General features: G+C 58.4%; 3 protein-coding genes across 5 annotated transcripts; 1 reads left to right on the top strand and 2 right to left on the bottom strand.

Annotated features, from left to right (window-relative positions):
• Positions 1 to 7,018: 7,018 nt before the first annotated feature.
• Positions 7,019 to 11,947, bottom strand: TMEM151A (transmembrane protein 151A). Its single transcript, XM_027577729.2, has 2 exons — positions 11,744 to 11,947; positions 7,019 to 9,486 (listed from the first exon to the last, which is right to left on the bottom strand). The coding sequence occupies exons 1-2, from the start codon at positions 11,816 to 11,818 to the stop codon at positions 8,155 to 8,157; spliced, it is 1,407 nt and encodes a 468-aa protein (XP_027433530.1). The 5' UTR covers positions 11,819 to 11,947; the 3' UTR covers positions 7,019 to 8,154.
• Positions 11,948 to 12,814: 867 nt separating this feature from the next.
• CNIH2 (cornichon family AMPA receptor auxiliary protein 2) lies at positions 12,815 to 25,240 on the bottom strand. 2 transcript variants are annotated; one of them, XM_027580929.1, is made up of 6 exons: positions 24,805 to 25,240; positions 20,992 to 21,060; positions 20,529 to 20,576; positions 20,159 to 20,271; positions 19,886 to 20,029; positions 12,815 to 13,614 (listed from the first exon to the last, which is right to left on the bottom strand). In XM_027580929.1, the coding sequence occupies exons 1-6, from the start codon at positions 24,883 to 24,885 to the stop codon at positions 13,392 to 13,394; spliced, it is 678 nt and encodes a 225-aa protein (XP_027436730.1). In that variant the 5' UTR covers positions 24,886 to 25,240; the 3' UTR covers positions 12,815 to 13,391. The 2 variants fall into 2 exon arrangements, with proteins under 2 accessions (XP_027436730.1, XP_027436731.1); XM_027580930.2 differs by lacking the exon at positions 12,815 to 13,614 and adding an exon at positions 19,045 to 19,690 and having other exon boundaries at positions 24,805 to 25,218.
• YIF1A (Yip1 interacting factor homolog A, membrane trafficking protein) lies at positions 14,281 to 18,672 on the top strand. Of its 2 annotated transcripts, XM_027580928.2 has the most exons (8): positions 14,281 to 14,552; positions 15,243 to 15,454; positions 15,619 to 15,723; positions 15,847 to 15,925; positions 17,409 to 17,466; positions 17,635 to 17,790; positions 18,275 to 18,368; positions 18,468 to 18,672. In XM_027580928.2, exons 1-8 carry the CDS (start codon positions 14,522 to 14,524, stop codon positions 18,612 to 18,614), a joined length of 882 nt encoding a protein of 293 aa, XP_027436729.1. In that variant the 5' UTR covers positions 14,281 to 14,521; the 3' UTR covers positions 18,615 to 18,672. The 2 variants fall into 2 exon arrangements, with proteins under 2 accessions (XP_027436729.1, XP_027436728.1); XM_027580927.2 differs by lacking the exon at positions 14,281 to 14,552 and having other exon boundaries at positions 15,182 to 15,454.
• Positions 25,241 to 25,376: the final 136 nt, after the last annotated feature.

Raw genomic sequence — 25,376 nt, 5'->3', positions numbered from 1 at the left:
GGCAGGAGAAAGGAACTCTTTGGGTCTTGACACATGGATTGTCTTGGGGGGTGCTCAGGGAAAGGTTGATTTTCTTGCTCTAACACAGACATCTGGTGGCAGCTTTTTCCAGAGGGTTCGCTCCAGCCTGGACCTAGCATTGGCCCACACCACGAAGAGTCAGACTTCCTTTGGAATACTTACGGAGAGAAGAATTGCAAGACTTGGGGAGAAAGGAATGGTAGAGTCAGTCTATCCCAACCATTAGCTGCCCAGTCCACAGACTGATGCTTCACCAGGCCCCAGTGATTCTCCATTCTCTGTGGCCACTGAAAATAGGCCGGTCAAAGAAGCCCCCAAAGGGCTGGGTGAAATGGATGCTGCACCTGGATATTTCACAATAATTTCCCCACTTCAAGGTTCTTAACTTTATTATTTATTATTTTTTTAAAAAAAGATTTTATGTATTTATTTGACAGAGAGAGAGAGCACAAGCAGGGGGAGCTGCAGAGGGAGAGGGAGAAACAGGCTCTCTGCCAAGCAGGGAGCCCAACACAGGGCTCGATCCCAGGACCCTGGGATCACCACCTGAGCTGAAGGCAGATGCCCAACCGACTGAGCCACCTGGGTGCCCAACTTTATTTTTTTAAGGATTTTATTTATTTGAGAGTGAGAGAGAGAGTGAGCATGAGCAGGGGGAAGGGCAGAGGGAGAAGCAGACTCCCGGCTGAGCGGGGAGCTGGATGGACGTGGGGCTCCATCTTGGGACTCCCGGGATCATGGCCTGAGCCGAAGGCAGATGCCCAACCAACTGAGCCACCCAGGCGGCCCTAAGGTTCTTAACTTTAATCACAGCTGCAAGTCCCTTTTTCCATGCAGGGTAACATGTTCACAGGTGCCGGAGACTAGAGAGTGGACACATTTGGGGCCACCGTTCTGCTTACCACACTTGGAGACCAGGAAGATCGTTCTAGGTTGGTGTGAGATCCCACTGGCCACAGGGAACAGGTCCTGCAGTGGAGCATCCAGTAAGTCCGACAGAAGAGAAAGCCCACTTTTTGTTGTTGGCTTGTTTATGAGAGAGAGAAACTGCCACCTGAGAGCTTCCAGCCACTTTATGCTGCAGTCCAGACAGCTGGGAGGGGCCCTTGCTGCCTGTGACCCCCTAACAGTCATTCCTGGCCATGTGGCTGTGTGGCCAGAGGGGGACAGTGTGCTACCATAGCTGCATCAGGAGACATTTCCGGCTTTGGACCAACTGAGCCACCCAGGCGCCCTGACATGTTGTGCTTTTATAACACATACATTGAAATTCTTTTACTGAGGGGCGCCTGGCTGGCTCAGTCGGTTGAGCATCTGTCTGCCTCCAGCTGAAGTCATGATCCCAGGGTCCTGGGATCGAGCCCCAGTCGGGCTCCCTGCTCAGTGGGGAGCCTGCTTCTCCCTCTCCCTGTGCCTGCTGCTCCGCCGGCTTGTGCTCTCTCTCTCTCTCTTTCTCTGTCAAATTAAAAAAAAAAAATCTTTGAAATTCTTCTACTGAAAGAATTCAGTATTTTTATTTTGGTCTCTTTCATTTTACAAGTTTCAAAAATAGCAGTCAAAGAGAAGAAAAATACGCCTGTCTTTTGGAGTAGGACCCCAGGTTACTGAAAACCAGTTGATTTGGGTCTGAGCTGACATTCTGGACAGAAACTCCTCTTCGGAGCAGACGTAGTACATAGAGCCTCAGGCCCGTGATGTGCATTTATCAATTTGGCCAGTCTGTTTTTCTTTCCTTCTGTGGAATCTGACTTCTAGGATCTGTTTGCCTTCACGTAGCAGGGCCACAGCACTCCTTGCCCACGCTGACTCAGGGATACGTCCAATTTTTGACTGGACGCCTGATCCTCCTTACCCTTTCCAGATACACCCTGGCCACCTCAGCGATGACTTTCCTCGGGAGCTCCGGAGAATAGATGGCAGCGTGGGTGACATAAGAGAGAAGATGAAACTCGTGGAAAAGGCAGGGGCCAGCCACCTGGGGGACGCTCTCGAAGGGGCCTTGGGTCCTGGGCCTAGATCTATGGAGGAGACAGAAGACTGCGTGGTTTGCCCTGGCTGGGGAGGCAGCTTACATTTCCCTGGGTGCCCTTCTTGGGCCCATTCACTTTCTGGGGATCATAAAGCTCCACCTCAAGTGAGGCCAAGTGAGGCAGAGCTCCTGTGGCTGGTCTGAGCCCTGGGCTAAGTGGCTGCAAGACTCCATCCTCAGGGCACAGTAACCCCGGATGTGGGAGGTGTCCGTAGGGGCTCAGGAATCATTCACTTAGCACATACTGACTGGACATTTATGGTGAGGCAGGCACTGTGCCTTAATTCTGTGCTAGCTGCTGGTGAAGCATGTGTCTGTGTCATATGGAGTGTCTGTTCATAATTAATAATCATAATAGTACTAATGATGATTATAGCTGAATGTAGTGAGCATTTACGATATTGGGGCCCTGTTTTAAGCATGGTACCATATGATTTTATTCAATCCTTATGACAACCCTCTGAAGTCAGTAGTTTCTATTATTATCCCCCATTTGGTCTGAGAAGACTGAGAGAGAGGGTAAGTGACTTGCCCATGCCATAGTGGCAGACTTTGTCCAACTCCAAGATCTATATCTGCGACCATCTGCCTCCCATAGCTTTAGTTCTAACAGAAGAACAAACAATAAACTTGTACACACTTACATAGAAATTATTGCAAGGATAGCAGTGGGGCTGGTAGGGGATGGATTTAGACCATCAGGACTCGCACACAAGCTGAGCCCTGAGTGGTGAAGGGAGCAAGGGAAGAGCTAGGGGAAGGAAGAGAGCTCCAGGAGGTGGGACAGTGTGTGCCAAGACCCCGAGGCCGCAAGGAGCTTGGCTTGTTCTAGGATCAAGCAGCAGGCCCCTGTGGCTGGTGTTTTGTAAGGAAAGGGGGGCAGGCTCCAGGTAAGCCTATGGACATCTGCCAGAGTCCACAGGGATCTGAGGGCCGGGGCAGGAGCCTGGACTATATTTGATGTTTGGTAGGAGGCACCAGTGTATGTTTTTTTTTTTTTTTAAGATTTTATTTATTTATTCATGAAAGAGAGAGAGAGAGAGAGGCAGAGGGAGAAGCAGGCTCCCAAGGAGCAGGGAGCCTGATGCGGGACTCGATCCCAGGACCCTGGGATCACGACCTGAGCCGAAGGCAGACGCTTAACCATCTGAGCCACCCAGGCGCCCCACCAGTGTATGTTGAATCAGGTGGAGGTGCGATCTGATTCACATGTGAAGATGATGCTCCATGGGCTGAAGGGGATGAGTGAAAGGGAGGCTCGTGGAGTCTGTGTAGTCCTTGGAGGAGGGCCCCTGGGCACCTGAAGCCAGGTGGTGGCTTGGGATGGAGAGGATCTGGGGACTGCTCAGGGAGCTGCTGTAGGTAGGAATCCAGGTGGTAGATCTCACGTGGGTGGGGGGAAGGAGGTGTTCACGGATGAAATGCTACAGCTTGTGGGTCTTCTTCAAAATGTCCCAGGTGGAGCGGGGAGGAGAGGGGTGTGTGTGGGGGGGTGATGTGAGAGTGGTCGTGATGGGTGATGGCTGTAGAGCTGGGCCTCACTGCACCCGTCTCTCCATTTTTGTGATGCCTGAAATGTTACGTAACAGAAAGTTAAGAAGGAGAAGGAGAGGGCTGCTACACAAATGTCTGGCTTAAGCAACGGGGTGAATGGTGGCACTGTTTCCTGAGATGGAAAAGACACAGAGCGGCAGAATTGGGTGCAGGTTGGAAGTCGAATGCTCTGTTTTGGCCATGCTGTGCCAGGCTGCAGTTAGAGAGTAAAGGCAGAGGCCTCTGGGATTTTGGAACAAGGCTCTGTCCCCTTCCTCAGACATCATTCTCCTTTTAAGAATTCTCCTGACTTGATGTTGGCTGTAACAGAGACTGAACACGTGAACATGAGACAGTAGGAGACCAGGAGATGGGAGCTGTCCAGAAGACACTGGGGTTCGTGAGCCTCTTCTCTACCTGGTTGTGCAGGCCCAGGGATCCCCTATCGTTGAAGTAGAAGTGGGTCCAGGGCCTATCAACTATCCATCACACGCAAAAAACCACCTCAAAACTTAGTGTCATGAAACAACAAGGATTTCTTATTTCTCACCAACCTGTAGGTCAGCAATTTGGGCTGGGAGCAGCCTGGGGATTCTTCTGCTAGTTACACCCAGGGTCATTCCTGTGGCTATCTATGGTCATCAGTGATTTGATTGGGTCTCGCATACCCAAGATGGCCTCATTCCCATATCTGGAAGCTGATGCTAGCTAGCTCTTGACTAGGGACCTTAGTCTTCCTGCACACAACCTGTCATCTGTCAGGAGGCGAGGCTGAGTGTCTTCACAGCATGGTGGTCTCGGGGCTCCAAGACACCACAGGTAGAAGTTGCAAGGCCTCTCAAGACCCAACCTCTCCAGGTGCAAACATCACATCCACCACATTCTATTGGTCAAAGCAAGTCACAAGGCTGGCCCAGATTTAAAGAGCAGGGAAATAGATTCCACCTCTTGAGGGGGAAGCTGTGAAGAATTTGTGGCCATATTTAAGCTATCGTGGGTCAGAGGGCCCCAATAAATGACCTGAGCAGATTGTTCTGCCCCCAATTGGCCCACATCTGTCACGTCACCACCTTCTTCCCTCAAACCAGCACCATAAAAAGGTTGGTGTTCATTTTGCAGACCACTCTGTAGATGTCTATCAGTTAAGTATGGCATTTGGCTCAGTGGCTGATTGCATTTTTGAAGATAGTCGCTAGGATATCTCCTTTCCCACATGCCAATCTTACAATATGATGTTGACAAGCTTCCATTGAGAGGTGGGGTCTTATATTTCCTCCCCTAGAAACTGGGTGGATCTTCTTAATAACCTTTACCAATAGAAGGGGTAGAAGTGGCATGTGTGACTTCTGAGGCTAGATCATAAAGGGCAATAACAGCTTTTACTCTCTTGATACACTTGTCCTTGGAAGCAGCCACCATGTTACGAGGGAGCCCGAGCTGCATGGAGAGGACTTCTTTGGGTGTCCCAGTCAATAGACCTAGTTAGGCCCTCAGCCATCAGCCAGCGCCAACTGCTCAACGTATGAATTAATGAGCCTTCTGATGATTCCGCCCCTGGCTTTAGAATCTTCCAGCAGAGGTTCCAGATGTCCCAGAGCAGAGATAAACCATCCCTGTTTGCTCTGTCTGAATTCTTGACCCACAGAAACCAGGAGAGATAATAATGATTATTGATGTTTTAAGCCACTAAGTTTTGGGGTAATTTGTTATGTAGCAGTAGATAATTAACATAGGATGCCAGTAATAGAAACAAGGAAAAAAAAAAAAACAGTAGCTTAAAACAAACTAGAAGTTTATTTCTCCTTCTTATTGAGAATCTGGAAGTAGGCAACCCAAGGATAATATGGAAGCTCCTATGGTGTCATCAGAAGCCCAGGGCCTTTTATCTTGTTGTTCTGCTAGCCTCAGCACATGAGCACAATTCTCAAGGTCACATCCTGATCCAACATTGCTGCTGGAGTTCCAACCATCACATCTGCATTCCAGGCTGAATGCAGGATGAAACAAGAGAACAGAACTAGCCTTCACAGATACTATTTCTATCTCGAGGGGCATTCTTAAAAATCCTTTCCAACACCTTCTGCTTATATCTCATATCCTAAAATTAAGTCACAGCATCACACTATATGTGCAAGGGAGGCTAGAAATGTTGCCTTTTAGCTGGGCTCATTGCCATCTGAAGTAAAACTGGGGTTCTGTTGTTGAGAAGGAGGGGATAGTGGATCATAGCTAGCAGGTAGTTCGTGACTGTGGTGTTAGAGCAGGAAAATGGAAGAAGGAAATCTTCTTCATGGGCAGGAGCTGGAACCAGGAAACCTCCCCCCCCCCCACTCCCCCCACACAATGTCCATGCAGTTTCCTTAAATGCTTGGATACCATAGTTTTTTCAAGTTGCTTCTGAACAAAGAACTGACTTCACTCCCAAAGAAGCGAGGCAGTGATGCCCAGGGAAAGCTTTGGTCTAACAGCACCTTCCCCCATGGCCAGCAGACAGTTGGACTTCACTTAAAATTCTAGCATGTGGCCCTGACCGTGTCACTTACCTGCTCAGCCACGTTCATGGTTCTGGTTTGCCCGGGCTTACGGACAAATTCTGGGTTTGCTATCGAAGGCCTCAGCAAACTGTTTCACAGCTCTTTGCTTCTCCCTCCTCCTCATGCCTTGCTTCATGCCCTGCATCCAGGCCTTTGTGCGGGCAGCTCCCATGGCCCAGAACACCCTCTGCCCTGTCTCTTCCCTGGGGGGAATCCCATCTGTTCCCAGCACCTTCTAGAGCCACCACTAGTCCTTCTGGGGCCTTTGTGCAGGTGGGTGCAGCTCCATGCAGGGGCTTGAGGGGTAGCCCACAGGCTGGCCTCCACCCACACTTGTCCTTCAGCCCAGTGCCCTGGCACAGTGAACACCCTGCACGGCCGTACATGGGAAGATGCCACTGCCAGGAGTGAGTGAGGCCCTTCCTTTGCCCTTGTTCTCGGTCTTCAGATCTCATGGGCTGATGTGGGGCTGGCTGTTTCCCACCCTGTATCCTCTGACATGCTCAACGTCCACTCCCCCAAACACCAGTAGCCAACAGGCGCACTGAACTTGCACCACAGACCATAGCTCTTTCCTTCCACTTTGGTCTCTTAGTCCTCAGCCTGCCCAGCTGTGGAATTAAAACCCCCACTGGGCTGGAAGACGGACCACTTGGACAATGCGTTAGAAGCGACCCAAATACCAGTTGGTTGGAATCAGCTGCTCAGAGCAATTCAAACCTGAGTCTCGGGCCCTCAGCTGGACAGGCGGGCTCCCTTTCAGCTTACCCTGTTCCTGGGAACACTGGAGCCCAACCTGGCATCCCCTTCCAGAACGGAGCATTGAATCGCTGACCCCAGGTGACCCATTGTTCTTGTAGTGGCCTTGGACCCACCACTTAGGAATCCACGTGAGAAGACCTTCCATTTCATACCGTTTATTTTATCCGCATCTTCTCTGCTTCCTCCCTCCCCCACTGGCCCCTGAGAGGTGGTGGAAACCCCAGTTGGAAAGGGACCACTCTCTCCTCCCTGGAGGAGGGATGGTGTCCCCAGGCCAGGCCCCACCAATGGGAGAAGCAGGGGCCTCCATGGCGGAGTGGGTGCATCGTCCAAGAGGCTGTGGCCAAGGCCGAGGTCCCTCGGATGCCCTGCGGCCCTGGGCCCCGTGGGTCATCAGGAAGGTGAAGAGCAGAGAAGTCTGGGGGAGCAATGAGAGGGCAAAGCCTGGGTGTGTGTGCGTGGCTGACAGAGGCAGAGGTGGGCTTTGGGGGGACAGGAGCAGAGACCAGGAGATGCAGGATCCAGGCGGGGCCCTGAAAAGGAATCCCAGGTCATAGGGGAGCTGGATGCGGGGGAGGGTACACCAGGGAAAATCAGGGGGCCACGGGGGACAAGGCTGTGCTCAAGAACCGGGCTCCCAGTACAGGGGCTGTGCCACAGAGTCTGATCGGGGACGACCCTGAGCAGAGACCAGAGGGCAGGCAGGGAGCGGCAGGTCAGGGGAGGAGGGTGGGACTTGGGGCTGGTAGCGGGGCCAAGGCTGTGGAGCTGCCACATCCAGCTCCTCAGCTTCGCGGAGGCCAGCCCGACCGACCAGGCATGGCCCCAAACCACCAATTTGTGCTTCTGGGTTGCTCGAGGGCTCCCAATGTGGCCTCGGCCGTGCAGGGAAGAGCCCAGAGGCAGCCCTCAGCTGCACGCAACAGCTGTCCGCAGGACTCCTCCCCCATCCCAGGCTTTCTGAAAACATCCCTCCCCCGACCCCGCCCAACCGGAGAGGGCCCTAAGCTGGATCACCAGCCGCTGCACAGGGTGGAACGTGGTGGTGGTGGTGGTGGTGGGGTCATGCTGGGACAGTTCACAGACTCCACTTCAGTGGTGTTCATTCACCCCCAAAATGACCCTGGGTCGCTGCGCTACAGTCTAAGGACTCTACCCCACCCCCACCCCTCGTGTGCTGGTCCGTTTTCCCCTTCCTGTCTGGGACAACTACTCAGGCATCGAAGCCCACGGCGGGTTGGTGGGGAGGAGGCCACTCCGGGGACCACGGGGGTCTCAGAGTGCACCCTGCCCGTCCCCCTGGCAACCGCTGTCACCATGGACAATGAGCACCGGGAAGTAAAGGGCGTCCTCGTAGCATGGTGGGCTTTCCAGGGGCTCTGTGTCCTCCCCACGGCGCCCCAGCGGCCCCCCGCTCAGGCTCCGGAAGACCCCCGGCGTGGCCCGGCCCCCAGCTCCCAGGGAGAGGCGGCTGCGGCTGAAAGGCAGGCGGGGCCCGCTGGGCCGGGCGGGGGGCAGCGAGCTGCTGCTGAGGGAGCGACGGCAGCGCGGGCAGCCCCGGAGGAAGGCGCCGGAGCTGGCGCCCATGACCACAGCCTCCGAGTAGCTGGGCACCAGCTGCCGGTTGGAGCAGATGTGCCACTCCAGCTCGGTGAAGTCCACCGTGGCCACGCGGGAGAGCGGGGGCCCGCTGGGCACCGCCCCGGGGGGCGGCGAGCTGGCGCCGAAGAGCTTCTCCACCTGGTAGTGCACGTGGGCCGTGCCGTAGGCCGCCACGACGCGCAGTGGCCAGGACAGCGTGGCCGCCGACACCAGCCAGAAGACCCAGGCGCGCGCGTACCAGGGCGGGCTGCGGGGGTCCGCGAAGACCATGAGGGACTCGCGGAAGTCCACGTCCTTCAGGTGCATGCCCTCGCGGGCCTCCAGGTAGTCGTCCAGGCCCTCGTTGGCACTGAAGAAGCGGGCCCTCTGGGTGAGGTACGAGGCCTCGGCCTCGGCGCTGCCGAAGCTGAAGCACTTGGTGAAGCGCAGCCGCGTGGCCGCGTGGTCAGCCAGGCCCACGAGCTCCTTGGAGACATCGCGGACGCCGTGGGCGGAGTAGTCAAACTCGCCGCGAGCCGTGCGGCTGTCAGCCCTCTCGTGGTAGACCTGCGTGGTGGTGTAGGCGTCGCCGTTCCGGTAGCGGGTGATCTGGCGGGTGCGGCGCACGTAGTGGTAGCTGGTGGCCTTCCACCAGACACAGGGCGGCGCCTGCTGCAGCCGGTGGATCAGCGCAAGCACGGTGTTGGCGTCTGTGCGCGGCGCCTGGCACGACCGCACGTGGCAGTGCCAGCACTCGGCCAGGTAGAGGAGGTAGAGGAGGGAGACAAAGGCCAGCGGGATGTATAGGTAGCCATCAGAGCAGGGGCTGGCTGGGTAGGTGGGTGGTGGGCCCCCGGCCCCACGGGCCAGGGCTGCCTCAGGCCCCAGGACCAGCCGTGGCACTGTGGCCAGGCGACACCAGGCCACCACGGCGCCACAGGCATGGATGAGCAGCGTGAGGAGCAGGCACTTCCAGTGCGACTCTCGGCACAGGGAGCTTCCCAGGGATTGTTTCAAGGGCCGCTGCTGCAGGGTGGGCAGAGAGGGGGAGAGGCAGGGGTCAGGATAGGCCACCGGTTGGACCTGCCCCTCTGCCTAAGCCCTTGGGAGGAGCTGGGGCTCTGCCCCCCACTCCACAGAGGAAGAAACTGAGGCTCTGAGGGATTGAGCACCTTGCTCCAGACCTCACCCTTCTGGCTCTCACAGTAGAGCAGCAGGGATTCAAACTGGGGCCTCTCTGAGCCCCCCAGCCTGTCTTAGTAGAGGTGCCCCATCATCTCTCAGTCGAGGGCACCTAGGACAAAACAGACCCATCTCTGCCAAGAGAGGGAAGGGCCCCCTGACTGGCCGTTTAGAAGACTGATCTCTGGTCCCAGCTCTGCCGCTAATTTGCTGTGTGGTCTTGGCCGTATTCCTGCCCTCCCTGGGCCTTGCTTCCTGGACCTGCTGGGCCTTTTGGCATGGGGTCCTAAGGGTGAAGAGCATGGGCTCCATGGCCCAGGATTCAGTGTTGGCTCCATGACTTACTGGTTGACTTGGACAGGTCCCTCAAGCTCTCTGGACCTCAGTCTCCTCATCTGTAAACTGGGGCTTTTGTGAGGTTTCAACAAGATCTTATGTGTCGCCTTCTCAGCCTGGGGTCTGGCCATGGCAATAAGTATTACTGTTACTCTGAGACTCCGTCGGGTCCCTTGGTTCCACTTAGAGACTTGGGAGAAGCTTTTAAGTAAGAGAGGAGGAAGAGCTGGGAACGGAGGAGGTGTGAGTCTGGGGGGGGGCAGATGGAGCGTTGTCCTCCACTCCCCATCTGTGCTGCGAGGGAGGGGGTGGGACACAGCTGCTCGGCAGGAGGGCCACTCCTTGGCCCTGGAGGGTTTGGCCTATCCTCCCGGGCAGGGCTCCCAGCCTGGTGCCCACCTCACCTCTAAGGTGCCTATGGAGAGAGAAGTGGGGGATGGGGGAGGGAGTGGGGAAAAGAAGGAGAAGGAAGAAAGAGGTGGCCTGGTGAAACAGCAGAGGTGGAAGTAAGGGGCCACCTCTCCAACCCTGGCAACATTGGGTCTTGAGAGACCCAAGAGGGGAGGAAATGCCCCCAGCCCAGCCCAGGACAGCCTGCCCTCCCCTGTAGTCACCCGCCACACATACACATCATCACCAGGACCTGCAGGGCCAGTCAGATGCACACACCCACACATCCACCCCACACCCCATGTTTATCACAGACCCACCAACCACAGATGTGCACACGGCCTGCTCATCCCAGACCCCGGACCCTCACCAGTGCCCAAGGCACAACCGCTCCCAACCGTCACAGGGTGCACAGGTGCACGCACACACCCACACGCACACACCTCACACAGACCCACCCAGCACAGGACACACACATGCATATACCGGTTACACATTCACTGAAGCCCAGGTCCACACCAGACCCTCACCTGACCACAGTGCACATCCCCCAACCCCACCCCTACTGCAACCTGAAATCACACCCTAGACTCTACAGGAGAGACCCACCCACGACAGAACACGTTCACACATCGCCACATCAGCCAAGCCAAGCACCCACCAGACCATCACCTGACTCTAGCTCACCCGAGATGTGGGGAGCACGCACTAGCATTCACACACCCACAAGCACACTACATCCATCCAAACACATACACAGACCCACTCACCACCTATCACCCCAACACCCCACACAGGGCCCCACACCTCTGCAGATCCTTTTCTTGGCTAGGGTTGAGGAGAGGCCAGTCTGGGGGTCCCAGGCAGCAGGGTGGGCCCTCGGGCCCACCGCCGGGAGAGGGAGAAGGGGTACCAGATGCCGCCTCCTTTCCTCTTTCCCCTCCTCCCTGCGCTCCCTCCCCCAAGTCCCCACTACTGCTGCTGCATTGCAGGCGCCGCCCGGGCACCTCGTGAGCCGCTGGGCTGGGCTGGGCTGGGCTGGGCGGGGGGCCTGACCCCCGGGGCCTCGGGGGTGACGGGCAGCTCTGCAGAATGAGGGCGCGCAGGGGCCAGGCGCTGACGTCACAGGAGGGCGAGGAGGGATGAAGGGGCTCCCGCGGCGGGAGTCGCCCCCTCCTCCCTTCCCAGCCTCCCCACCTCGACCCCCACGCGAGCCCCTCGGCTCGCCAGACGCCGGCTACCCAAATGACGTCATTGGCAACTGGGGTTTTGAGACTTCCCCCCTCAGCCCCTGTCCCGGGCTTTGCCCCTTCCGTCGTCCCCCGCATCCCCGCTCCATCCCTGGCTCCGGCCCCCCGACACACAGCGCCGGTACCTCCTCCCGCAGCGGCTCGCCGTCCGGGATGAACGCGGGCACCTCCCCGCTGTCGCCTCCGCCGCCCTCGGGCATGGTGTCCTGGCTGCTGGGGCGGCCCGAGCCCGGGCCCGGGGCATGATAGGGGGGAGCGCAGAGGGCTGCGGCGCGGCCCCGAGGGCGTCCGCTCGGCTCGGCGGCCGCGCAGGGAGTGCGCCGAGCTCGAGGCCGAGCGCGGCGGAGGCGGCGGCGGCGGCGGCGTTGGCGGCCACGGTGCCCGGCGCCCCGCCCTCCGCTGACCCCGCCCCCGCGGCACCCGCGGCGCCGCCGGCAGCGCCTGGTACCGCGGGCGCTGCCCCCGCCCCCGAGAACCCCAGGCTGGCCGACCTAAGCTTGGGTTCCCCTCCCGCCGCGCTTGCGCTTGCGACCTTGGCGGAGTCCTTGCTCTTGGGGCCTGTTTCTCCTGCTGTAAAACGAGGGGGGATGGATCTCAACGGTGGGTAATGCCCCCCGCGTCCTGTCTCTGAGGAGTAGGCTCAGGCCTAAGCCCACCCAGACCCCACCCTGGAAGCCTTGCTTGTAGGGAGAAGAGCAGTTACAACCCAGAAAGGTGTGATATGCCTCATTCGCTGGACAGAGGAGTTGGGCTTCACTTAAGAGCCCAGGCAGGTTGGGGGCCAGAACACCCAGGGTCCTAGGCTTCGTGACCTTGGGCCTGCACTCTCCACCCCAACCTCAGTTTTCCCACCTGAGAAATGGGAATAGAAAGGTGCACAAGCATTCATCATGAGGTACAGGGGAATGGGATCTGTCCTTCATGGGAGGATGTCCTCCCAAGGACTGGTGGCCGCACTGCTGCTCCCTGGCCCTCAGGGGGCCTCAGACCTTCACACCTGCCCCTGGGTCTGGGCTAGCCCTCAAAGTAGACAATAAGTTGGTGGGACATAGGGAGCTGCAATGCTAGGTGAGTTTGGGGTTGCTTTGCCGCTTTTTTTTCCCCCCAAGAGAAACTCAAAAACCATTCAGTTCAATATCCCTACCCATTTAAAGATGAGGTGATTGAAGTGATAGAGTAAAGGAGTGACCCAGGGTTTCATCCGTTTATTATTTATTTATTGGACACAGATGTTTATTGGGTATCTTCTACATCCAAGTATTGTGTTTGGCACTGTGAAGACAAGGGTAGGAGTGGAGAATGACACTGGCCCGGTCCTAATAGAATTCATAACCAGGGCAAACTGGTGTACCCAGAAGGAGCCTGGAACCCAGCTTCTGGCCTCAATCCCCAGCCAGGTCAGTCCTCTGTTCCCTTTGTCTGAGAGGCACAAGTTAAACTGATTCTTAAAGAATAACTAGGCTTTGGACAAATGGATATGAGGGGGAAGGGCATCCCAGGTGGAGGGGACTTCTGAGCAAAGGCACGATTAGATCACGTGCGCTGTGTTTAGAAAGTAGGAAAGTCACCTGGTGTAACTGGACACTGGGTAGCTAGAAGCAGGTTGCAGAGGACCTGATTTTGCTCTCTAGAACGTGGTGACTAAAGGTGTCAGAGAGGAGGCCCCTTCTACCTCTGAAGAGGGTGAGAGTGGTCACAAACTGGGCAGAGAGAAAGGAACACACCGGGCCTCAGGAGTGAGGCTTGCGGGGGTGGGGGGAGCATGTCTCACTTTCAGATGGATTGCAGGGCCAGCAATGACTCAGGAGTTTCAAATGCAACTTCAGGAGGTGGATCAGCACACCTCCACCCCCAAATCGGTTGGACCACGGGAGAGCTGACGGGCCAGGCCTGGTGCAGGATCCTGTCCCGACTATACCACCCACTCTCTGGGACTTCACATCTTCTGGAGTTTTCAATATGTGTAATGGGTATGTGTGTGTGTGTGTCTTTCGGTCTGTCGAGAGAGAGAGAGAGAGAGAGAGAGAGAGAAAGAGAGAGAGAGAGAGAGAGTGTGTGTCTTTCTGTCTGTCTCAAGAGGCCAAACCCTCCTCCCAGCAGCAGGCCCCCAGGTTCTGCAGGACAGCGGCAGTGGCTGTAGGGCATTTCAGCACCGCACAACGGACAGCACCCTCGCCGGAAGGAAGGGTGGGAAGCGGGAGGAGGAGTCAGCTTCCGGGGCTCGCCGGGCCGCGCTGTCACTGCCCCGCCCGGCCTCCTCTAACACCTCGGCGGCTACCTGGGCTCCGTGCCAGAACTGGCGGAGTGGGTAGTATGGAGGACGGGAAAGGAAAGCTAGCATTGAGAGGGAGGAGCAGGAGACCCAAGGGGCGGGACTTGGTAGAGCCCCACGGACCCATTCCCTCCTGGGATACGTCCCCCGATGAAACTCCGTTCCCGTACTCCCGCCTCCACCAGGTCTTCACCTGGTGTAGTCGTGGCAGGACAAGCGGCAAGTGCTCCACTGCGCAGGCGCGGAAATAATTCTCCACCTCCTCCTACCTTAACCCGTCTATTGGCTGTTCTGGCCCCGAACTAACAAACCCAGCATCCAATCCGAGAGCGCCTCGGATTGCTCCGCCTATCCCCCCTCCCGGAAGTTGACTACTGCCGAATCCAATTCGGCGAGGCCGCGCCAGCAACCAATTGGGAGAGAGGAGGGGTGAGCTAGCGCCGCCGACGAGCCAATGGCAGGCGACGGAGGATAACGCTGAGGACATGGCGGCCGTGGTCGAAGAGCTCGCGGACGTGTCGGGCCGCTCCATAACCCGGGTCGGTGCCCAAGAAGCGGAGCAGCTGCCTTATTAGTATTCGTACCCACGAGGCGGCGCAGCGGGCCCTTGGGGAGCGCCAGCATCGCGGCCATGGCTTATCACTCAGGCTACGGAGCCCACGGTGCGTGGGGCGAGGGGCGGGCGGGACGCGCGGCCCGACCGGCCGGATTGAGGGTCGGCGGCGCTGCCCGCTCACCCTGAGGGAGAGGGGCAGCCGTGACCGCTCCCCAGGGCGCCGGGTGTCTTTCGGGTTTCCGCCCTGCGTGACTCCACAACAGGTCCCGGACTTCGTCCTCTCGGCCCAACCCTGAGATCGGGCGGTGACAGCATAGCTGGGATTCCCATGTCAGACCCGGGCACGAACGGGGTCTGCCTTCAGAACTTCCTTTACCTGTCATAACCCTGGTAGGGGCCCTCACCACAGACCAGGGCCTTTGGGTACCCAGCTGTCGCCTTTCCCATCCTTGCTCATGCGGGATGCCCTCCCAGTTAGTTATCTTCACCTAGGAAACTTTTCACTCTTCCAAGGCTCAGTTCAGAGATCACTTCCCTCGACAGGGCCCCCAGAAACCCCCAGGTGGGCAACCACTTCCAGGCGCTGCCTCAGCTGTTTCTTTGCCCACATTTAGCTCGTCTGGAAAAGGATCCCTCCTCAAAGTTCTTTCTGGGTTGCCTACCCTTATCCAGCCCGGGTTTCACTGATTGGTGGCCCCAGCACCCATACAGGGCTGTCCAACCTGGGGAAAGGGGTGGTGGTTTGGGCTCATGTTTGATATTCCTGTCACCTACTCTAGTACCTACAAACCCACAGGCTCCAAGCACAGGGCCCGGGCAGCTCCAGATCCCCCTCCCCTCTTCGATGACACAAGCGGTGCTTACTCCAGCCAGCCAGGGGCATACCCAGCCCCAGGAGCCGATGTGGCCTTCAGTGTCAACCACTTGCTTGGGGACCCAGTGGCCAACGTGGCTATGGCCTATGGCAGCTCCATCGCATCCCACGGGAAGGACATGGTGCACAAGGAGGTGTGGCCCACCCCCAGGGCAAGGGTGGCAAGATTTCTGGCCAGGGATGGGGCATCACGGGATCCCGCCTAATTCTCACAGCAGCCCTCAGGGAAGGAGCACACAGAGGAGCACCCTGAGGTTTGGTGTGCAGCTTGTCCACAGCCTCCTCTCTCCTCTCCCAGCTGCACCGTTTTGTGTCTGTGAACAAACTCAAGTATTTTTTTGCTGTGGACACAGCCTATGTGGCCAAGAAGCTGGGGCTACTGGTCTTCCCCTACACGCACCAGGTGAGCTGGCGGGGCCCTGTGCCTCCCTCGGCCTGTCCCAGAGTTTGGCCCCCGGATCTCAACCGCCTTCTTTCTTTTCTTTGTATCTTTTTCTCCTGGCCTGGCTGCTGCTACTACCGCCAGAACTGGGAGGTGCAGTCCAGCCGCGACGTGCCTCTGCCGCCGCGGCAGGATCTCAACGCCCCTGACCTCTACATCCCCAGTGAGTCTTTCTTTGACCGGGGCTGGGGGCGGGGGGGGGGGGGGGGGGGTTGTGCCTGGAGGCACCAACGAGGAGGGAGAGGCTCGCGCATTGATTCAGCATCTGCTCTCGGTGCTCTTGTGTGTGGTGGTTGCTAGACACCCAGGAGGCGGAGCAGGGGGACCGCTAAGGGGCTTCCTGGGTGTACCCTCAGGGAACTCCTTTTTGAGACCTTCTTGCCTCTTAATTGGGCCCATGTCCCTCCCCTGGAGCCCAGGGTTTAGACCTGGTCCTGCAACTTCCGGTCACGGGACCTCAGGCTGGCTACTTTCACTCTTGTGTAAACCAGGAATGACAACAGTCTCTACCATAAGGGATCGCTGTGGAGATTCAGTGAGGTGATGTGCGCTCAGCAGGAAGCACGCTGTAAATAATAGTTACTGCCAGAGCCATTACTTGTCCCCCAAGTCCTGCACCAACATCCCTCCTCCGAGGAAGCGGTCGCTCCCCTCTGGGTTCCCGTAGCTGCCCATCCACATGGCATGGGGTCAGGCTGCCCACCTTGGAGTGCACCTCACTCCTCTCTGTCTTGGGGCCTGCACAAGGCGAAGCCCGCGGTGGACACCCTGGAGGAGGGGTGAGTGTGCCCAGGCAGCCCTCAGACGGGTTGCCAGGGCAGCCAGTCAGGCCAGTTGCTCCGGGAGGGCCACCGGTTCTTATCCTTCATTCCATTTTCTCTCAGAGCCACCTTGTAAAGCAGGAACTGCCATCCCCATTTTACGTGTCGAAGCCAAGGCTCAAGAGAGATGACTGTCTCTGAAGCCACATAGCTTATGTGTAGGTGGTAGAGCTGGTTTCCTGACCAGACCCTGTGCTCTCTGGTGGGAACATTAATTCCGGTGCTTCAAGGAGGGCAGAGAACAGGGCCAAGAAGTTACAGTTGGTGTGAAAGCCCAGTTCCCCCTGGCTCTGAGCTTTTGTGTAAACAGCAGAGGCAAACCAGGAGCCCTCTCCGTTGGTGGGATGGCCAGCGCCAAAGCCAGCGCCTGTGGCCAGACTGAAAATTACTGGCTGAGGTGACGTTATCCCCATGGGCCGGACTCTGGGGGGAGCCTGGGTTGTCTTCAAGCCTGTCTTTTAGTCCTGTAGTGTTGTGGGAGATCAGTCTGGCCCCTGCCTGTTGGTCTAGGATTAGCAATGGCCTTGGCCCCTGATATGGTGTGAGCCACAGCAGGAAACTTTGGTGAGTGTCCTAGCACAGGGACAGGGAAGGAGGTGGCTTGGTGGTCCTGGGGGTCAGGTAGCATTTCATGGGGAGAGAGGGCTGAGCAGGGACAGGCATCCCAAGCAGGGTATTAGGAGCTGACTATGGAGGTTGGCATGTGGGGATATGCAGGGAAGGAAGTATGGGGAGAAGGTAGGGAGTGTAAATGGCCTCAAATACCTAGCCAGGGGGCTCTGATTGAGGAAACCAGGCTGATGGCATCTTTCTGGTTCTTGGCAGCAATGGCCTTCATTACCTACGTGCTGTTGGCTGGGACGGCACTGGGCATTCAGAAAAGGTTAGCATCAACGCTCTCCCCCATTCCCACCAGCCCCCCCTCCTGACTGCTCTCCTCACCTCCCTAGGGGACCTGTGGCACGTCCCAAGCCCGGGCCGTGCCCTCAGTGTCACACCTGCCACAGGACGGCTGGTTTCTGAATGCGCCCCCTCCCCCCCACGGCCATAGGTTCTCCCCAGAGGTGCTGGGCCTGTGTGCAAGCACGGCGCTGGCGTGGGTCGTGATGGAAGTGCTAGCCCTGCTCCTGGGCGTCTATCTGGCCACCGTGCACAGTGACCTGAGCACCTTCCACCTGCTAGCCTACAGCGGCTACAAATACGTGGGGTGAGTACCTATGGGCCAGGCCAGAGGCAGGCCTGGGAGAGGGGCCTGCCGCCCTGGGTTCCTAGCCCGTGTTAGCTGTAGTCTTGAATTATGACCCTGGGCACCCCTCTGCCCCTCTCAGGGCCCTAGCTCGTCTCTGTTAGAGGAACCAGCTGTTCTTAGCATTCTCCTCAGGAACCGTGTATTATCGTTCAGGTCAGGAGTGTGTGGAGAGTCATCCTGGGAACGCAGGGGAGAAGGGCTTTTGTGCTGAGTTAGTAAAGGGGGGTCTCCGATCGGCGTCCTAGGACTGAGTCCTAGGTCTTACAGATTGATTTTGAGTCTAGGACCCTGTGGAGACAGACTGGACGTAAAGGGCCCCAGTGGTGGTGGGTGGGGCCTAGGCTGGGTGGTGGGGCCAGTTTGAGGCCCGGACCCTTGGGAGATCGCCAGCCTTCTCTTTCTGCTCTCCCCCTCACCCCTACCCGCACCACACCCCCTGCAGGATGATCCTCAGCGTGCTCACAGGGCTGCTCTTTGGCAGTGATGGCTACTATGTGGCACTGGCCTGGACTTCATCTTCGCTCATGTACTTCATTGTGAGTCTGGGGCTGCCCCTCACGCCTTTCCCCCTGGGGTTGGAGCTGGGGACGAGCCTCTCCCTCCCGGCCCAGCGTCAGCTCTGTCCTTTCTTCCAGGTGCGCTCTTTGCGAACAGCAGCCCTGGCTCCTGACAACGTGGGGGGCCCAGCTCCCCGGCAGCGTCTCCAGCTCTACCTGACCCTGGGAGCTGCAGCCTTCCAGCCCCTCATCATATATTGGCTGACCTTCCACCTGGTCCGGTGACCCCTGACCCCCACTGGCACTGATTTTGCCATACATTGAAGATTTGGGATTTCCTTGATTGTATTTGACCCTTGTTCCTGGGGCCTGGGGTGGGGGTCTCTCCATTGCCCAGGGTGTACCAGGCTCAGGGGACCCAGGGGAGGGCTTCCTGGAGTTGGTGGCCTTGATACTGCTTTGAAAGGCAGATGGAGGGGTTTCAGCAGGAATAAACAGCTGTTTCGTTGTGGCCAGGAAAGCAAGGATAGAGGGCAGCAGCTGTCGAGGAGACCTCAGAGGCCTCTGATCCCTCTGAGGGGTTTCCCTAGAGGGTTCCGTGGGCCAGTGGTTTGAGCCTAGCTGTACTGGGGATTTAGCTGAGGGCTGCCCCCTGTACAGTCTCTTTGCCCCCATGTCCTCTTCAAGCCTTTCAGGAGCAGAACTGGGGCCCACGTATTTGCAGTAGTTTATTCATATTTTGTCACAAATGGCCGGGGAGGGGGTGCCGGACTCCTCCAGGCAACATAGAAAATAGGTCCAAGAGACAGGACAGTCTGGGATTGGGGCAAGGGGGGATGGGGGAGAGGGGGAGGTCTAGAGAGAGAGCCTGGGGGAGGGGAGAGGGCAGACTAGGGGTGGGGCTGCCCCCCTGCTGAGCCTGCTCATTCCCGGTGCGGGTACCCCCCCACCTGCAGGGGGAGCCTCGGGGTGGGGGTGGGGGGGGCGGCCCAGAACTTCCAGGGTCACGCCCTGCCCCTTGGCAGGGTCCATGGTCCTCCCCTCCAAGTGGACAAGGCCGGAGGTTCCGCCCCTTCCAAGACTGACTGCCATGCCTACAGGCTGGCCGAGGAGCCCCTGCCCCTATTTAGAGCTCTGCCCAGCCCTGGTCCAAGGGGAGGGGGCTCTGAAGGCGGGAGGTCCCCGCAGCAGCAGTGTGGAGGGGTGGAGAGGAGGCTGGGGGCACCAGTGCCCCCTCCCTCCCCGGGGCTGAGGCCTCTGCGGCCGAGGGGCAGGGCTGGGGGTGCACAGGCGTCCGGTCCATTCTGGGCTTGCTCCCTGGCCGGCTTCCCCCTTAGAAACTCACCAACGTATAAACCATACTGTGGGAGGATGAGGCAGTGAGCCGAGTCCGGAGTAGGCCCAGCTACTGGTCACCCCCCCTGTCATAGCCTGGGTTGCCCTCAGTCCTTAGGGGGGAAAGGCAGGAACTTGGGGCCCAACCATTCCTGGAGTTGGAGGCATGGTACCTGGAACATCCCTTCCCTGACTTCTGACTGCCATGGGTAGGGCCTCACCTGTACAGGTAATAGAAGAAGGAGAGCAGGTAGAAGGCGAGTTTGCACCAGGACTCCTTCTGGCAGTAGTTGAGGATGTCAGCATTCATGATGGAGACCGCATCATACATGACCTCAGAGCCATCCGCCGGGCGATGGAAGTACCTGGGGTGAGGGAGGGGCCTGAGTGCCCACGTCAAAGCTCCCACCCCCATCTCGCCCCTGCTCTTCCGTCTCACTCCCCCCAAGGCAGCTTCCAGAGGTGGTGGAGGAGGGGGATGCTGAGGCCCTCACCTCCAGAGGTGGTAGAAGAGGAGGGGGATGTTGAGGCCCAGGGTCACCCACTCTGCTGCACACAGAAACATCAGACAGAAGAGGCCGTGGATGGAGTATTCTGGGACCACCAGCTGGGGAAGGGAGGGTGAGAGGTCAGCTGCCTGGTGCCAGGACAGACCCCAGCTTCAAGGGCACAGAGGGGAGCTGGGATTTGGGAGGTGCCCCCCACCGTGACCTCTGAGGACTAAAGGGGCCTCTAGCCTCCCACGCCCTCCCCCGGTGGCAGACCAGATGAAGCAGGTCCCAGAGGGGTAAGGCCCCGCTCCGGGTCACACAGAGTAGAGCTGAGCTGGGCTAGGAGCCTCCTGCTACTAGCCCTGACACTGACCTTCCTCAGGAGGCAGCAGATGCGTTCGATGTTTTTTAAACGCTCGCGCTGTAGGGGGAGGAAAAGGTCACCATGGGGGAGGCGGAGGAGCGGGCATTGGGGGCGCCCCCGCCGCCCTCCCTACGTCCCCTGTCAACCTGCACGTGGCCGCCAGGGGGCGCCAGAGCAGACTCTGCGGCAGGGGAGCAGCCGCGCCGTCCCCATGGCAACCGTCACCATGGAAGGACCTTCACCCGCGTCTCCACGGCAACGGCCCAGAGCCTGGCAACGGCCGCCCCGCCAGGAGAAACCCGAGCCCTGAGCCCGCGCCAGGTGTTTCCTGGGGTGGGGACAGACAGGAAGGGGCACCGTCGCCAGTCCCACCACATACCCCCCTCCTTCCCGTCCCCCACCCCCCTTCGCCTGCGACAGACGGAAAGACAGGCGGACTGACACACCTCGGCACAGCACATGTATCACTTACTGCCCGCGCTGGGTTCCCCTGATCGATGGGGTTCTTGAAGTCGGTCCGCAGCTCGTCAAAGGCTATGATCTGGGGGAGGGGCGTGTGCCCGTCAGGGTTGGGGCAGCAGCTAATGGCCCCCCACCCATCCTTCTGTGGGATAGGAATTCATACATGGGTACTGGGCCAGATGGAGCTTGCTGCAACGGTGGAGAAACTGAGGTTGAGGGAGGGGCGGGGCCTGGCCCAAGGTCACACAATAGTGTGGAATGGAATCCTAGTGTGCTAATGCCCAAGTCAAGCCATGTTCACGACGCTTCCATCCAAAACATCCCAAGAGATGGTGTCTTTTTTCTGCCCTTTGCTGACCACTGGGGTCTTGCCTGGGTGGGCTCCCTTGCGTGGGAGAGCTGTGAAGTATATTCCAGGGTGATCAGGGCTATTGGGGTGCCTGGTCCAGCTTTGGAGGTGTGGGGGGGCAGAGTTCAGGCTGGACTCTGAGTGGGTGTTCGGTGAACAAATGGGAGAAGGACAGTCCAAGCAGCAGGAACAGCAGGCACAAAGGCAGAAGGTTGAAAGAACAGGAACATTCAGGAAGCTGAGGGTTCCATGGGGTCACAGTGAAAGTGTAAGATGAGTGGGAAGGAAGAAGGGAATGTGAAAGATGGACTGGAGATGCTGTGAACCCGGACCAGAAGTTTGGACTTTAACCCAAAAGTAATGGGGAGCCACTGAGGGGTATAAAGCAGCAGAGTGGGACAGTCAGGATAATGCTTTAGGATGGATGGAGAAGAAAGTACACATTGGCTAACAGTCCCAGCCAAGACATGTATGATGTTTACTCTATGCCAGCAGGCTTTATGTTTACTGAATCATTTAATGCTTGCAACAACCTGATGACGTAGGGACTGGTATTATCATATCCGTCTTGCAGATAAGGAAACTGAGATGGACAGTCTAAGTCACTTGTCCAAGGCCACACAGCTAGTCAGTGGTAAGCCAGGATTCTAACCCAGTTAGACTGCAGTGTTAAAATTCTTAACCGCTTTATCATAGGCAGGACAGACCCGTGGAGAAATGGGGGAGGGGGGTGCTTGTCGATCGGCGTGATCAGCGTGAGGACAGCAGCAGTGAGAATGGAGAGGTGTGGAGGGATTCCAGAGCTATTTAGAAGCCAGACTCCAGTGGGCTTGAAGAAGAGTGGAGGCACAGGGGCCCAAGCTGCCTTTGGGTGTTGGGGCATCTGGTAGATGGCAGCGTCCTCATTGGGATGGGGAATTCTTGGGAGGTACAGGTGTTTGAAGGGATGATAAGACAGACCTGGGTGGGGGGCAATGGGAGCTGGCATGATAGGAGGTCTGGAAGAAAAGCCTTCTGAGGTCCCCTCCCCTCAGCACCAGCTGGAGGACAAGGCACAGGGCCCACCACCCCCAAGCATCCCGGACCCCAGACGGCTTGGAGGGAGAGAACATGGGCTTCCTGGAGGGAGCCGGGGCCATCTGGAGCAGCACCCCCCACCCCCATGGACTCTGGGCAGCCACCTGCCTGCCAGGCACAGCAACAGGGTCCAGCAGGGAGCGGAAGGGTGTCGTCTGTCTGCCCCAGAGCTGGCACCACCAGCAGGCAGCGGGTGTGGTGCCTCCCACCCCCCAGGCTGCCTGGCGCTGACTCAGCCCCCTGGAACAAACAATCCCCCATGATGACAGCTGACACGCGTCACTCACCACAAGGGTTGCCTGGCGACCAGTAGGGACTGGGCTCAGGGTCTAGGGTGGGATCTGGGGTCCTGCCCTGGAAGATTCTGGTTCTTACCAATTTGGATTGAGGGCCACTCCTCCTATGCCCATCCCACCCCCCTTAGTAGGCGGTGCTCTGGGCACTCTGATGGATATACAACAAACCCACTTTATCCACAAGGAAACAGACTCAGCAAGAGTGACTTGCTAAGATCACCAAACTAAAGAGCTGAGTGAACACCATGCTTGACACATAATAGGTGCTCAATAAATATTTTGTTGGGCCCTTGCCCCCAACCTAGGAGCCTCACAAGGGCAAAGCCTGAGTCTTGTTCATCCTTGACTCTCCCACAGCTGCCCAGAGCCTGGTTCTCAGGAAGCATCGGCATTGGTATGTTGGATTGAGGACTGCTCTGAGTAGCCCCTAAGGACAGGGGACCCCCAGAGGGGCTGTGGGAGGTCTCTGGGTGGGGAGAGGCCTGGAAAGGGGCTTCTTGATTTCCAGGAAACTTTCTCCCAGGAACTGGTTAGGTCTGTGTTCCCAGCCTGTGACCCTCAATTTCTTCTGATCTTTAGGACCCCAGCTCTCTTGCCCCCAGCCCACAGGATTGTCCACTACCCTAGGATGAGATAGGAGGCTCAGAGAGATCAAGACAGATTGGGGGGGCGGGTTATGGAGGCAAAGAAAGAGAAAAAGACCAAGGGTGAGAAAAGAAAAAGCAATTAAGAGACCCACAGAGAGAGAGGGAGAGGCAAAACCAGGGAGAGCACTGGAGATCGGAGGGGGGGAATGTGTTGGAAGGTGCCTGTAGGGGCTCATTCCTTACACAGGAGGGGCGCAGTCAGAGTCCATGGAACCCTGATGTCGAGGAGACAGGCAGCAGTGGGGCCAGGGGGATGGTGAAGGGAGAGATTGGTCAAGAGCCAGGGAGGATCATGGGGCAGGCAGCAGGTCCCAGGAAAAGAGAGCAAGTGGGGAGACCAGGAAATAAGCAGGTGAGATAATGAGGAAGCGAGAGGAAGGAAAGAACGGGTTACAGGGGGAGAGACTGGAGAGAGGTACGGGAACCCCCCTAGAGGGGATGAAGATCAGGAAGGTGTGTCCTGGTGCAGAGGATGCCGAAATGGACAGACCAGGGCCGACCAAGATGGGCAGCCTTCATTGAGGGGATCAGGATGGGGCCCAAAACCTCAGGGGACAGAGGTGGAGGGAGGGCAGTCAAGGCGGGGGCAAGGGCCCCAAACAATGAGCTGGAGGCTGAGTGATAATAATTCTTGGTGAAAGGAAGGGAGCCAGGCAGAGGGGGGCACTGAGGAGAGGACCCCAGAGAGAATGAGGGAGAGGGACTCTAAGGGGAGGCGATTGGGATAAAGGATGAGAAATGGATACTCTGAAAGAGCAGGTGTGAAGCCAGGCCAGACTGAGAAACAGACCAAAGGGGACACAAGACAAAGGGGAAAGTGGGAAGGAAGAGGAGGGAAAATGGGAAGTGGGAAGGAAACCTGATGAGGGGAAGCCCAGAAAGGAGGGGGCAGGGAAGCCCAAGGTGAGCTGGTGGTGGGGACTAGGTCTCTGGTCTGCTTAGAGCCAATCACTGCTGGGTCAGGGAGGTGAGTGAGAGGGAAAGGGTTAATGGGTTCTGCGATCCGTGGGTCCTGTAAACAGATGCAGTTGCCATGGCAACCGGCTCCATCACTCCGGCTGGAAAAACCCACAAAGGGGGGGCAAGCAGACAGACAAACTGCCCGACAGACAAACGGGGGCGACTGGCTTGGGGGGGTGGTAGGAGAAGAAAAAGGAGCAAGAATCCCAGAATTCTGCCCCACACCCCAAGGCAGCATGGGGCAGGGGCAGGGGGTCAGAGACCAACTGACATACCCACAGACAGGCGGGGGCGGCGGAGGAAGGGGGCCCCAGGAAGGAAGCCGACGACGGGAGGGGGTGTTCATGGGGGCGAACAGAAGCTGACCGAAGGGGGATAGCGGAGAGGAGGCTCCAAGTTTCCTCGGACCCCGAGCCCATCTGCTCGGCCCCCTCCCGCTGTGTGCCCCCGGCCCCGCACCCCCCACCCCGCCCCCAGCCCCAGCCCGGCCTTACGTGCCAGATGACAAAGAAGATGAGGGAGGCGCACAGCACCAGGGTGAGCATGTAGCAGAACGCGGCGAAGGTGAACGCCATGGCCCCCGCGCCGGGCGGCGGCCCGGGGGGCGCCAGCGCGGGGCCCGGGCGCAAGGGGACGCCCCCCGGTCCGCGTTTAGGGCCGGCCGGGCATGGCCCGCAGGCCTCCGGGGACGCGGGCTGCGCGGCCGGGACCGGGGCCGCGGGGCCGTGGGGCGCGGGCCGGTGGGCTCGGGGGGCGCGTCCGCTGCCGGCTGCCCGGGCCGCGATCGCTCATCCTGCGATCCCTCGCCCGCGGCTCCCTCGCTCTCCAGCCCGCGAAGCCGGCGGGGCGGAGCCGGGGGCGGGGCCGCGGTGCGAACGGCCTCGGGCGGGGCCGGGTCTCTGTGCGCCCCTCCGCATCCACCGCCCGGCCCGGGCGCCACCCCCGCCCCAACCTCAGGGACACGTAGGCATGGACGCACATCCCTGGCATGCGCCCGCCTCCACCCCCCGCGTCACACGAGTTCGGTCCACTTGGAGGAGCACACACACACCCCTACCCTCACATA

Source organism: Zalophus californianus, chromosome 11 (assembly GCF_009762305.2).
Source record: "Zalophus californianus isolate mZalCal1 chromosome 11, mZalCal1.pri.v2, whole genome shotgun sequence".
Classification (NCBI taxonomy): domain Eukaryota; kingdom Metazoa; phylum Chordata; class Mammalia; order Carnivora; family Otariidae; genus Zalophus; species Zalophus californianus.
Note: the sequence above shows the minus strand (reverse complement) of the source record. Positions and strands in the feature narration are given on the sequence as shown.